The sequence below is a fragment of the Pelecanus crispus genome, chromosome 11 (assembly GCF_030463565.1).
Source record: "Pelecanus crispus isolate bPelCri1 chromosome 11, bPelCri1.pri, whole genome shotgun sequence".
Lineage (NCBI taxonomy): Eukaryota > Metazoa > Chordata > Aves > Pelecaniformes > Pelecanidae > Pelecanus > Pelecanus crispus.
The window spans coordinates 8,909,102-8,921,987 of record NC_134653.1 but is presented as its reverse complement, the minus strand read 5'-3'; the positions used below and the strand labels follow the sequence as shown (position 1 = coordinate 8,921,987).

Sequence of the window (12,886 nt, the reverse complement as noted above, 5' to 3'; positions counted from 1 at the left end):
GAGGCGGCGCCGCGCGCTCCAACGGCCGCCCCGTTCCCGCCCTCGGCCCGCCGCCCCTTCCCCTCTGGGCATGCGCGGCGGGAGGGGGCGCTCTCGCGCGTCAGCGCAGCGCGAGACGCCCCGACGTCCGGCGTCAGGGTGACGCAGGGCCGCAGGCCGCCGGCGGAGGGTTCCTCCCCGCTGGCGACACCCGGCGCCGGGCGCGGGGAGGGGGGCGGCTGCGGGGCCCGGCGGCGCGGCGGGGCCGCGGGCGGGGGTATATGGCGGCGGTCCTGTCCGCCCTGGCTGCCAGGCTCTCCCAGTCGGCCGCGGCCAGGTCCTACGGGGTGTTCTGCAAGGGGCTGACCAGGACCCTCCTCATCTTCTTCGACCTGGCCTGGAAGCTCCGCATCAACTTCCCCTACCTCTACATCGTCGCCTCCATGATGCTCAACGTGCGGCTGCAGGTGGGCGGCGGCGGCGGCGGGGGGCGGCAGGGCTCGGCTCGGCGGCGCCGCTGCTGCAGGGCGCGGGGGCGGCCGCCCGTTGCCGGGGGCGGCGGCTCGGCAGCCGCCATCGCGTCCCCTGAGGGCCGGTGGGCGCCGTCGGGTCGGACGTGTCCCCTGCCCCGGGCTGGGCCGGGGGGAGGCCGCTGCGCGCCCCTGTGCCGCCGCCGGAGCTGTCGCTCGGGTGCAGTGCGCTCCGCAGGCTCGCCCTTGCCTGCGCTCCGGCCTCAGCGCCCGCTGCGCGGCTGGCTCCGGGTGGCAGCGAGCTTGTCGGGGATACTAAGCCGTAGTTAACTTGCAGACGGTTGCTAAGCCGTAGTTAACTTACAGACAATAAACTGTGAATATGTGCATTTTGATTGTACACCTGACACCCTGTAAGGCGCTAATAAAATAATTTCCTCCATCAGTTTGTTTTTGTTGGTTTGTTGGCTTTTTTTTTTTTTCTTTTTAAAGTCAAGAGCAGTTGTAGCAGGGGAAGTGTAGAGGTAGTTTTAAATAATAATGTCATTGCATGAAAATGACAGTTCAAATTTAATTTGCGTCTCTCCTTGTCTTGAGCTTCTTTCTACAAAACGTGGAACTCCCTAAAGCAGCTTTGACCGAAAGACATTAGGAGCTCTCGCTCTTTGTAGGGTTGACGTTTCATTGGTTTTGTGATGAAATGAAAGCTTTACCTTTAACTTAACTGGCAAGAGAAGCAGGCTATGGACTATTGCAACAAACATCTGCTCTAGCCAAAGATTGGACGCTTTCTTTCTTCTCATAAACATAGCTGTTAGGAAAGTTTTGACATCTGGCTAGTGGCCAAGTGCTGAAAGACAAATCTGGTTGCGGTTTGTGACTTGTAAAAGGTAAGTTGAAATGGGAAGAGGTCAAAATGTGGTGTCTCATATTTTTATTTTTGGGACTCGTCCTACAGTTCTGAAGCTTGAAATTGAACCACACTGCCAGGAGTTGTACATGTAGCTTAGTAACCTTGGTGGCTAAGAATGCCTCGCCTCTGCCTGTTATCTGTGTTGCTACATAATAGTTCTCTTGTAACAACATCAGCTTGTCGTTTGACTACAATATAACTAATACCCTCTAGCTATGCTTGTGCAGCCAGTCTGACCAGTTCCCTTTGGGAAGCTGTGCATGGTACATCGTTGATTTTCAGTGTTGTGTGTCTGATTTCAGTGTGCACTTCTGTTTACAGAAAGATTAATATTTGCCTTTAATGTTAAGCCTCTAATCAATTACAGTCGGCATTTCTATTGGTTAAGAAAAATGGTACTGTTACACAGCGAATCTCGAGCTGCTCGTTTGCTGACTCGCTTTGATGCTTGTTATCAAAGAGAGTTTGTAGCAGATTAAACTGAAACTACAGAAGAAAGTTTATATTTGGTTATACTTCCTACCCCTTTGGATGTGCTCACGCAGCCTGTAGGGAGACTTGTCTGTTTGGACTACTGTTACTTTCTGCAGTTGGGCTATGCTTTATGTTAAAGATTTTTTTGTATACTGGGCACCAAGAAACTGGGATAGTGTAATAGCTGTCTGCATTCTTTCTCTTTAGGTCCATATTGAGATCCACTGACTTGTGACTTGGTGTGCTGCTTGCACTGTGTGCTGCAACTAGAGTCAATCACGCTCTTCTTCAAATTCAGCCTGTCGTGAAACAGCAAAGCTATGCTCATCTTCTCTAGGACTATGAAGAAAGAAGATTTAAACCAGAAACGAGTATGTGACAGTGGCCCAGATCATCACAAGGCAGCAGCAGCTCACCTGACACACATACATTCCGTGTTGAACAATTCTCAAAATCATAGTAGCAGTTTACAAGAATTATTTTATTTTAACACCAGGAATTGTTCTCTCTTTAATACTGTAATTCTGCCTTCGATTGGCAAGGAAATGCCTCTGAGTTTGAGTGAATCAGCAGGGAGAAACTCGAGTGCAGCTGCTCCTTGGAAGGATTCATTTCATCTGCATCTTTCTTCTGGGAAAGACAGTCTTGATAGGGTTTCTCACTGCATTAATAGTATTTCAGTAATGGGCTGGCTGGAGAAAGCTTGCAGTTTTGCTGGAGACTTTAGCTCATGCTGTCCAGGAGACAACTTGGAATGTTTTGCACAATTCTGGCTGGGAAATTTGCGGTATAATAAAAAACTGCAGTTTCTGGACTTAGAAATGAACAGCAGCAAAGAGAATGAATTGCAGCTTGCATTTCGCAAAAAGCTTTGTGGACTTCCTGCTCTCTATTCTATTCCGGTTGCCTCACTGAATGAATATGCTATGGGACTCTTCAACAACCAGAAAACATGTTTTTTCCTTTGTTACTTAAAGCTTGTATCTTCAGAGCAAACACTTGGATACAAGCAAATGCTTCCAAATATACAATATGTGACTAATAATTTTCACATCATACAGCTAGTAATTTCTGTGCTAGCTTTTGCACTAGCAGGTCTCTGGTATGCAGTAGTGAAGGTAAAAAAGTACTAAGATTTTAATAATTACTATTTTTAACATTAATAGAAACTTAATTGATTAAATAAAAGACAAAGTTACAGTTCAGGTTTTAGTGAAAAGTTGACAGCTAAAGTAAAAATTATACTTGTGTAATTGCTAGTAAAACTGGCTGTTGGAATAATAGGGACTTTTTTTGCAAGGAATATCTGCATCTGAGTAGAAAGAACTTCTTAATCTCAAAACTCTTTGGGACTTTTGCAGGTCTGCCGTTAACACTAGACTAGAACCCAATTTGATTGTTTAGCACAGATCCTTTGTTTTCTGTAGGGTTTGTGTTAGTGGAGTGTTCTGGCTACTATTTGCAACCATTTCCAATGAAACTGTTTATTGTAGAATTGAATTCCTGCTCTGAATCCAACAGTAACTAATGTATCAGTCCTTAAAACACTTTGAATTGGAAAGCTGTTGGGAGGGTCATCTTCAATACAGCATAATTCTCAGCAGTGTTCCTTTTCAAGGATGGTACTGCTCTAATTTAAATGATATCTCATGAGCTTTATTGCGCTACAATAGATGCTACAAACAATTTTCAAAAAGAATGTTTTCTTTCCTTGAAAAAGCGGTTATCACTGAAGCATAAGTAATCATTTCTGGGCCTGTTGACTTTGGCTTTGGGACAGACTTCTCTGACAATGGGGTTTGGCACACAATGGAACAAGAATATTGGAATCAATAGAGCTGCTTGTGAATAAGAATTTGCAGGAATAGGCTCCCGTGGGCACTCTGGATGGAGAAACTCATTGTGCAATAGGTCAAAGTTTGAACTCAGTGTCCAAAATTCTCAAGAAGGGAGCTGGTGTAGGTGGGCTTACTGTGCTCTAGGGGCTTACCTAAAGAGGGAGGTATTGATATGGTGAGTTAGGATGCGTTTTCAGCTCACCCTTCACTCTGAGTTAAAAGTTAATGCAGAGTAAAGTCATGCCAGTGATTCACTCACCAAGTATCCTTTTTGCTAGCTAGCTTACTCTCCAAAATGAAGTAAGTGATGTTGCATTTAGTTTGAACTGAATTCACCTGGAAAGCCAGTAGAGTTTCTAATGTGGTATTTGTTTGGGTGTTAGCACACTTGTGTAGTGAAGTCCTTGATTATGAAGATGAGATGCCAGTTATCAGTGTTATGGGGAGAAATGCTGGAATTTTTTACCCTTAGTTGAGTGCTGAAAGTAAGATATACTACTTTTTATGTTAAATGGTATGTTGTGTTTTTATTATCCCCAGTGGTTGGCTATTGCCTCTGGATGTCAGAAGAGATAAAAAGCCATTGACTTTTGATTTAGAAAATAACTTTTTCCCTGGTGTGTACTTTTATTAATTGTTTAACTTCTACACTTTTGACCACATGATTACCTGTCACAAAATTACCAAAACCCTCAAAATAATAATGGATTACATATTGTAAGTAATTACTTTGACAGCAACAGTTTCCTCTTAGTCACACCATTCATACTACTCACTCGCATCTCTGCTGCTGCCGTTTATCACCCTTGCAGTGCTATTAACACGAGTGTTTGTGGATCAAGATTGCTGAAGTGATGTGGATCTGAAACCCCAAAACACCAGAAACAAAGACACTTCTCCAAAAGTCTGTGGCTTATTTGAGTTATGGTGTGAAGCTGTTGTCTGCATACAGCTTGACCCCAAAAAACACTTGGCAGAGCTGAGGGTGGAGGATTGAAGGTGGGGAGGGGTTGGAGCCTATTTAAACTGGTTTGATTGCTAAAGAAATCATTGTGCAACTGCATCTTAATCTCTGCAACTAGCTGTATAGGTAAAGAAATACTCCTTTCCTGCGTGGTGAGCTTTTGTTTTAAGTTGCACATAAACACACTCCTGCATCCATAATTGAGTGCTTGAACTTCCTATACACAAAATCGACTGGCACAGTTGTACCTGTAGTTGTTACTCGAGACATTGTCTGTTCAGCTGAACGGTTTGGCCTGGAAGATTCTCTACTCTGCTGTACATCATTTGGGAGCCACGTATTTAGGGAACCATAGTTACATACAACAAAAAACTTGTAGGTGATATTGTCAGGTTAATAGGCAAGAGGAGTAGCTAAAGGCATAAAAGCATTACTCCAATTTTTAATGCACCTATTCTTTGTGGTGATTTTAAAGGGGGGGGGGGGAGGAGGGGGGGAATGAAATATGAGAGAAATTAGAATTTAAGTGTGTGTACAGTGGGGTGCGAAGGATTGTCTCTTTATTGATGACAAGCCCATGCAGGAGTGTATCTTGGAATATTGAATCATGTTATGAATTGTAGTCCAGCTAATGCAGTCCTGTTTTAAGCAAAATCTGCTTTGAGTGAGTGGCCTTTAATCACTTATTACAGGATCACTTTAAATGCAGATACAATACAGCCAAGTGAAATGATCGATTTTTTCTGTGTATTATATGTATATTGAACATAAGATATAAAGAATATTTCTTAAGTGAGTGGATTTATTCCATTTTAACTTTGCCTTGGATTTTATTCCTTAAAACCTAAAAGGTGACTTTCTAACTCAAACATTCCTTCTGAAATTCAAATAAAGGATAGTTTGGTATGTTAAAATCTCACATAATACACTGCACTTTAAGCTTGGGGAGGCTATAAATTGAAAGCGCTGTTCTTGCACTAACAGAACTGTTTGACTGGCAGCGACAACACTCAAATGGCTTTTACTGACTGGGGGAGAATAGTGACCAGAAGGATAGCAATCCTTTGAAACTATATATAAATCAAACACTATATGGTTTAGGCCACTGTTTTCTTCCTACAAATGTTTTGATATTAACTCATCTCAAAAGATGGAAGGTATCTCAGCTAAGAACCGGTTTGTATGGAGTTTCGTGGCTTCAGTAAGTCAGATGTGGACACTGCTTTTCTGAGTAAATGTGCTGTTAGTGCTGAGACCGTCTTGGATTATTACTGTAGAACAGAAGAATAACATTTTTAGTAGGGGTAAGGGACCTTTATACTGAATCAGGAGTTGCCTTCTTATTTCCAGTTCCCCTCCCATCTTGCTCTTCTATTGGTGTTGGAAAGAGGTATTTCTAAGTAAAATGTCAGGGTTCTACTAAACAACTCATGCTTTATCAGCATCCAGATCCTTCCTGCACTACATAGCAAAGAGTTCTATTTCTGCCATTAGAAAACAAATTAAGTAAGAAAATATTCAATATTTAGAGACTTGCCTAGTAGTTTCCCATAAATGTACACTTGAGTGGAAATTTACTATATGGTGTACTGCTTTGAAAAAGAAAATATACTTTTAAATGTGTGCGCACAGAGCTATGCATGTAGATAAAAAGTGTTTTATCACAGTGTGATGTTGGAATGCTTATGCAAATGCTTATTTACTTTCTGACATTACAATACAAAATGCAGTAGAGATGGTGGTGTACTTCTCAGTGTGATATTAGCTAGTGCAATCTTAGAAATCATCCGTGTGCGTCATCATGCACCATGAGACAGTTTTATCTGTAGACATTTTTTAGCCTTTTGCTTTTTCAGTGTTGGGTGGTTTGGGTTGGTTGTTTTTTTGTTTGGGATTTGGTGTTTTGTTGTTTGGGTTTTTTTCTGGTGGTTTTGGTTTTTTTTAGGACTGTAAAGACTGCACTTTCTTAAACTTTGCCAAAGTTTGCTTTCTTTCTCCTTTTCTCCTCCCTTGCCCCTCCTTACAGGTATACACACTTTTAATTTTTGGAGGAAGCAAGCCTGTACGTACTCTCCTAATATACTGTCAAGTTGTTCCTTTTGGTTTTATGGCCTGGTCTTACCTACATTTTCCTTCTCTTCCCTCCCTATTATTTCTCAGCATAAGCATATGCTGATACTTTGTTCCATTTCAGAAACACTCCCCTGTAACTAATTATGCATAACAAATTGACAGAAGCCACACAGAGATGTAAACATCCATAGTCTGTCATTAGGGTGTATGACAAGTGGTATATCTGACAGAGCAATAGGTAGTCAATGTGACATATTTCTGCTTTTTCCCTTCAAAACAGCTGCTTTGATTAAAATCTAATATTTAATTTGAATTTGTAGTACCTCTGTCAGCTGAGAATTGCAGCTAGAATTTGGGGCTTATCAAATACATTGAGGCCAAAACTTAAGAAACAGTTATGCTATCTTCAATACTCTTCAGGTTTTTAAGTCATTAGTACTAACTTTCTGGAAAATACACATGAATGAACTCTTAATATTTTGAAACCTTTTTTTCCTAAGAGCGCATAGAATAAATTGTGTTCTGACACTTGTTTCTGTGATGCACAGTCAATAACTTGGGGGGGGACATAGATATCAATCATAGATATCAATTTGCTGATGGTATTGAAACAAGAATAATATGGAAGTGCTAGAATAATACTATCCTTTACCACCCCGCACTAAGTAAATCCTATTGGTGGTGTGTACTTTGAAATTAATCCTGTATTGCGTTCCAAAAGCTCAGTTATCTTTTTGGAATTGGTGATACAAGATTCAGACCAAGTAGATGATTATTTCATTGTTAATGATGAAATACATTTAAAAGCTGTAACATTTTTAGAAAAAGGCCTGAGGGACTTCCAGAAAGAAAATCTGCCTTGAAAAGATCCAGTTTATTTCTGTGATCTTAATATATTTATAGTCTGTTTTGCAAATCTCTTTTCTTCCTTCTTTGTGGAAGATTTGTATAAACCTAATAGCAACAATGGTTAAAAGTCAAACTTGTATTAGTGTTCTTTAATTTTATGTCTGTAGTCAGTTTTACATATTATCAAATATAAAAATACCTACATGTAATTTAAGCTTTTGTTCTTAAAAGTAAATCTAATGCTTAGTGCCTAATTCATCACTTGAAGTTGTGTTCCATGAACTTTCTTGAAAATGGGTTCTGCTGCCTGCTGGTGACTAACACTAATTTTAAATGCTGCCACTTAATACTTCCTGTAAACTGTGATGTTATCCATGCAGAACAATTTTAGTCTATAGCCTTGATCTTTGGCCCTAATTTTTTTTTTTTTTTTTAATGTGGGAGATGGAGAAGGCTGGCACAAACCATTTTTGTTTGTTCCAGAGAAAGATGTTTACAACTTTGTATCTATTTTAGAAATTTATTGTAACAATTTTTAACTTGAGAGGATTTCCATAGTAAACTTGAAACCTGTTGTCCTGATGAGGTGAATACAGACTTTTGAATAATAGAGTGCTGTGTAAGCTTCCAGAAGCTGTTGATTGTGATGCTGCTTGCTTACACCACAGGAGGGAGTTAAACATCAGTCTTTTAAATATTTTCAGTTACAGCATCGTTTTTTCTCAGTACAGTGCATTTCAGTTTATAAATATGCTGACTTTGACCTGTCTTATGGATTGTCACTGCAAATATGTTGATGTACAAAGTCAATACACAGAAGTAATGTATTGTAACTGTTTACAACTGAACTCTGAATACCAATTGATGGGTTTTATCAAGCTATTTAAAAACAGAAATAAAAATCTTTTAAAAAATGATCTTTTGTCTGTGCTCAAGAGCTAGTTTTGGTGCTTCTCATTCCAATTTTTCGCTGTATAAGTTGTACAGATGTCAGAAACATGATCTCTTTAAGTACAATATAAAGTCAGACAGCGAGTGGCTTTTGCAGAGATACAATTTGAGAGATGTGCAATTACTGAATACCAAACGAATTTTAAACCTATGTGAGACTAAAAGGGCTAAATGCCTTATTTTTGGCCTTGGAAATTTGGTATCTGAGCTCTAGGCTAGCTTAATCATGTTAGCCACCAATATTAATTCATAGGCATTCTTTTTACACATTTTTTTTTTTTTTTTAGTGACACACCTTCACAAACTAGTTAAATTCAATGTAATTCCCAGGTATTTCCTAACTAACTAGCTCTAAGCTTGCAACATAGCTTCATTTTAGAAGGGGAAAGCAAACCATGCTAAATATGTAGAATGGCCACAGCAACTCCCTTCTGTAAGTCAGGATAACATTGCTGGATGTTTCTCTTCAGGGTTAAAATCACCTTAGTATTAACAGATATGTCAGACTTCTTGGTTTTGCTGAATAAAATATTCACATTAAAGGAGTGGAATAAACGTATCCTCTGCTTAATGTTGAGCATTAAAAACATTAAAAAAAACCAGAAACCCCTCACTTTTCAGATCTCTCTTCTGAAAGTTGCTATCAGATTACTTTTTGATTCTAGACTCAAAAGACATAATTAACTTACAGTTTTTGTTTGATCTCGGGGTCCCTTGATGCCACAGGTGATAACAATAACATGCTTCCTCAAAATGTATGTGCTGTATTTATTCTGAAAAGAAACGGTATTGGCAGCCCTGAAGAAAACGCTGATACCTTGAGTACAAAATTAATGTGTACTATTTTTCTTAATGATGAATGCTGAGAGCATCTTTCCCTCCAAAACATGCATTTAAACAGAAAAAAAGAAGGGGGGGGGAAGGAAAATGAATGCAATCATCTAATAATGTCTGTGAAGTTTTGGCCTGTGGTTAGACATCACAGTTAAGAAAGTGCGATCAACGCTCTCTCCGCACTTCACCGTAGGTCCCTCATTGCTTCTGGAATTTGCATGGTACGTACTGAAGTAATAGTTTCTAACCTCTTTGCCTGCCCATGATCTTCCAGGCACCCCACTGTGACAGTGATGTGATCTAGCCTTAATTACTCATGTTGTCATCACTTTCAGATGGTTTATCAGTAGTTTTAGATATATTTATATAAACGGGCATGATACCTGCAGTACATGGGGAACTTCAAGGAACTTGGAATACTTCTGCAAATAAACTCAGGAGTAGACATGCTACCGCATGCATATCCAAATCTCTTCCTATTAGGATCTGAAGTGCTTTGAAGTCAGACTCAAGTTGGTGGCCTATGACTTTGTGGTAGTCTGTCTTTGTTCATCTCATACTATAGAATTCTATGAGAGCAGCTCATCTGTACAGGAGCCCAAATTCCCTCTGTGCAAATATGAGATTGCCAGAGGAACCTTTTAGCAATTTAAATCCATCACAACATTTACCTCTTCAGTATGTTTCTTAGCTCTTGCCTTTTCTGGCAGGTATGATAGCAGCTTAAAATTAAAAAAACAAAACCTCAAACCAAACACAAATACCAAATAAAAGTGGATGGAGTGCTTTACCTTTCATTGAAAAAGAAAATATTGGATGGGTGTCTTGTTATCAAGAACTGTGGTGTGCTTGTAAAAAGCATGTTATAAGTCTCTTGAGCATTAGGAAGTGCTGTGTCTATTTGTTATCGCAAATATTTTCTAGACATATCAAAATACTCCTTTATTTATCTTTAACCTCATAGTTCAAAGAAAAGAAAATAAAAACCAAACACATTTTGGAATTCTTTCAAGTATTATGCATTGTTAAAAGTATCCCCAAGGGCAAAGGACCAAAACCAACACAGAAGGCAAATGCTCACCTCTTGCTCATTGAACAAAAAGCCAGCAGCAATGACAAGCAGGATGCTTTTGATGCTCTTTCTTTTGGGCTAACGGCTGGAGCCCTTAATCACTTTAGCTGGAAGTTATTCACAAATAACCCTTATGAGCTCAGTAATCCTGTCTTGCTTCGTATAATAAAGAAATCTTCTACAGCAGAGATTCCTAAATCGCCTCTCAGATCTTAGCCTTGCATTCCAAGTATCGCACACTGACTGCAAGCATGTATGACCTGCTCCAGAGTTAGAATAGTTACAACATTTTCAATTTCTGGCCTTTGCTCCCCTCCTTCGATATAAAAGTGTTTAAGATAAAAAAAAAAAAATATATATTTTTATGGTACTGTATAGCACCTTTCTAAGGGCTTGCTTGTACACCTTCAGGTGTCTGTCATTTTAGGTCAGGTTTGTAGAATTTTCTATCAGGCTGAAAATCAGAGACTACCACAAAAACTAGATTTACTTGTCAAGACAGACTGAAAATTCAAACCTTTTTAAAGTTGGACAGCCTTCTTTTATCTGCTGTTCCCTCTAGCTGCTTTCTGAGTGAGAACATCTGTACAGACTATAGCAGGTTTCAAGTCCTTCATTTTCATATATGGTGTGTGTTCCCAACAATCTGTTGGTTAAAATAAAAGCTGTCTGGTCTGTGTTGTCACTGTCAAACATAATTTTCAGAGCTCTTTCTCACATTTTCTTTCTGGTTTATAATGATTCGTTTGCAGTTGATAACTATCTTCTGATGTCTTTCTACTTAGCTAAACTACTTACTTGCCAATGCCAGCAAGCTAGAAGGCTGTAGAGATTTTCATCACTGGATGTTTTGTTATGGTCAGTTCATGAAGCTTCTTTACTACTTGCTCAACTTACAGTTAATTCTAATGTATTTTCATAAAGTATCAATAAGGCATTGTAGCTGTTCCCGAATGGATTATTTAGCAGTTTCTTTTTCCTCACATAGGAAGTGTTTCTTCTGAAGACCCCTATTGAAACAGCATTGTCCAAAGGTTTGATTCCGTTTTGTATATTGCTATTGTTACTATAGTTACTATAAAAGAATGCTTTTATCAGTGAAAATACCTCTGATAAATCTTTGTTACTCACATGTGCTTGTTAAATCCAGCAGCTGATCTGCCTGTGAGGGAACTGCACTTCTGCCTCCTAGCAGCTATTCTAGCTGTGATAGATGACATACACAAGGTGATTCTCCTCAACCTAACATACAAAACCTGAGAGGTAAGGAATAAACGTGGGGGGGACGGGGGGAAAGACCAACCAAGAAAAAAAAAAAGTGCTTTGAACATATTCTTGGTTTAATTTTGATAGGTCATTTTGCCAGGAACATGGGATGAGAAGATGTGAATTACAACTTGAGACAAGAGGCAACACAGATATGATCTGATTTTCCTTTATAACAGGAACTCTGTGAAATAGCTCAGATCCCACAGAGGGGGTGGGATTAAATAAGGACTGGAAATCGGTTCACAGGAAACAAAAATGCACAGATATTTTATATCCGTTTTATGGAAAAGGAAAATTATGCTTTTACTATTTTTTCCCCCAAAGTTATTTCTGTTGTCCTTCCAGTCCTAAATACACCTTATGGTAATGCAGAACTAGAAGGTGAAGTACTCCCTTAAAACTGTGGAGAAAGCAAGTAGGATAGTAGGATTTATCTGTTTAAGTAACTTAAAGTGGTTTTAGTAGGACGAATCACAGCTTCAATCCTGTAATCTAATCACACAAGATCAGTACTGATGTCTAGCCTTGTTGACTTAATCAGAGCTCTGTAAGCATGAGGATCTCCCTATGTGCACCAAACTACAGGGTCCAGACTTGGGTGTTTTATGGGAATATACTTAAATTTAGGTCAAGTTAAAAGCCCAGGCCTACGGACAGTAGAGTCAATGTGAATCTTCCCAGCAATTCCAAGGGAGACAATACCATGTTCCTGAAGTGCTTTAAAATTCATTGCGTACTTTCCAAATATTGTACTCCTCATAGAACAACAATCTTAAAATAAGTGTATTATTTTGAAACAAAGAGTCAGCATTTACCAGCTGAGAACTATAAAAATAAAATACACAATGTCCAAAGTTACAGCATATTGGATGGTCTTCTAAAACAGAGAAAACTCGTAGGAATTCTGGTTTATAAAATGGTATAATTTGCTACTTTATTTGAATCATTAAATTAATAACAGCTTTTGCTAAGAATTTTTACATAGCTTTAGTCACTATTGCTTTTTAATCTTAGATATTCTCACATGAACTGCATAAAGTCATTGTTAGCAAAGTTATTACAGCTTTTTATCCAAGTTAGTGTAACTTCGTTGTTTTATTTTTTTCCTGGAGTATTAAATTTTAATTTTTTTTTTCCTCGACTACACATTGTTCACCTGCAGTGTGCTGGCTCTTGCATTACTTTGTTTAAATTTAGCTG

General features: G+C 39.4%; 1 protein-coding gene across 3 annotated transcripts; it reads left to right on the top strand.

The window, feature by feature from the left end:
- The first annotated feature begins 260 nt into the window (after nt 1-260).
- Nucleotides 261-12,200, top strand: SMIM10L3 (small integral membrane protein 10 like 3). Of its 3 annotated transcripts, none has more exons than XR_012831509.1 (3): nt 261-446; nt 11,571-11,680; nt 11,771-12,200. XR_012831509.1 is itself a non-coding variant. In XM_075719055.1 (2 exons), exons 1-2 carry the CDS (start codon nt 261-263, stop codon nt 2,062-2,064), a joined length of 207 nt encoding a protein of 68 aa, XP_075575170.1. In that variant the 3' UTR covers nt 2,065-4,909. The 3 variants fall into 3 exon arrangements, 1 of the variants encoding a protein (XP_075575170.1); XR_012831508.1 differs by having other exon boundaries at nt 11,568-11,680; XM_075719055.1 differs by lacking the exons at nt 11,571-11,680; nt 11,771-12,200 and adding an exon at nt 2,044-4,909.
- The last annotated feature ends 686 nt before the right edge of the window (nt 12,201-12,886 follow it).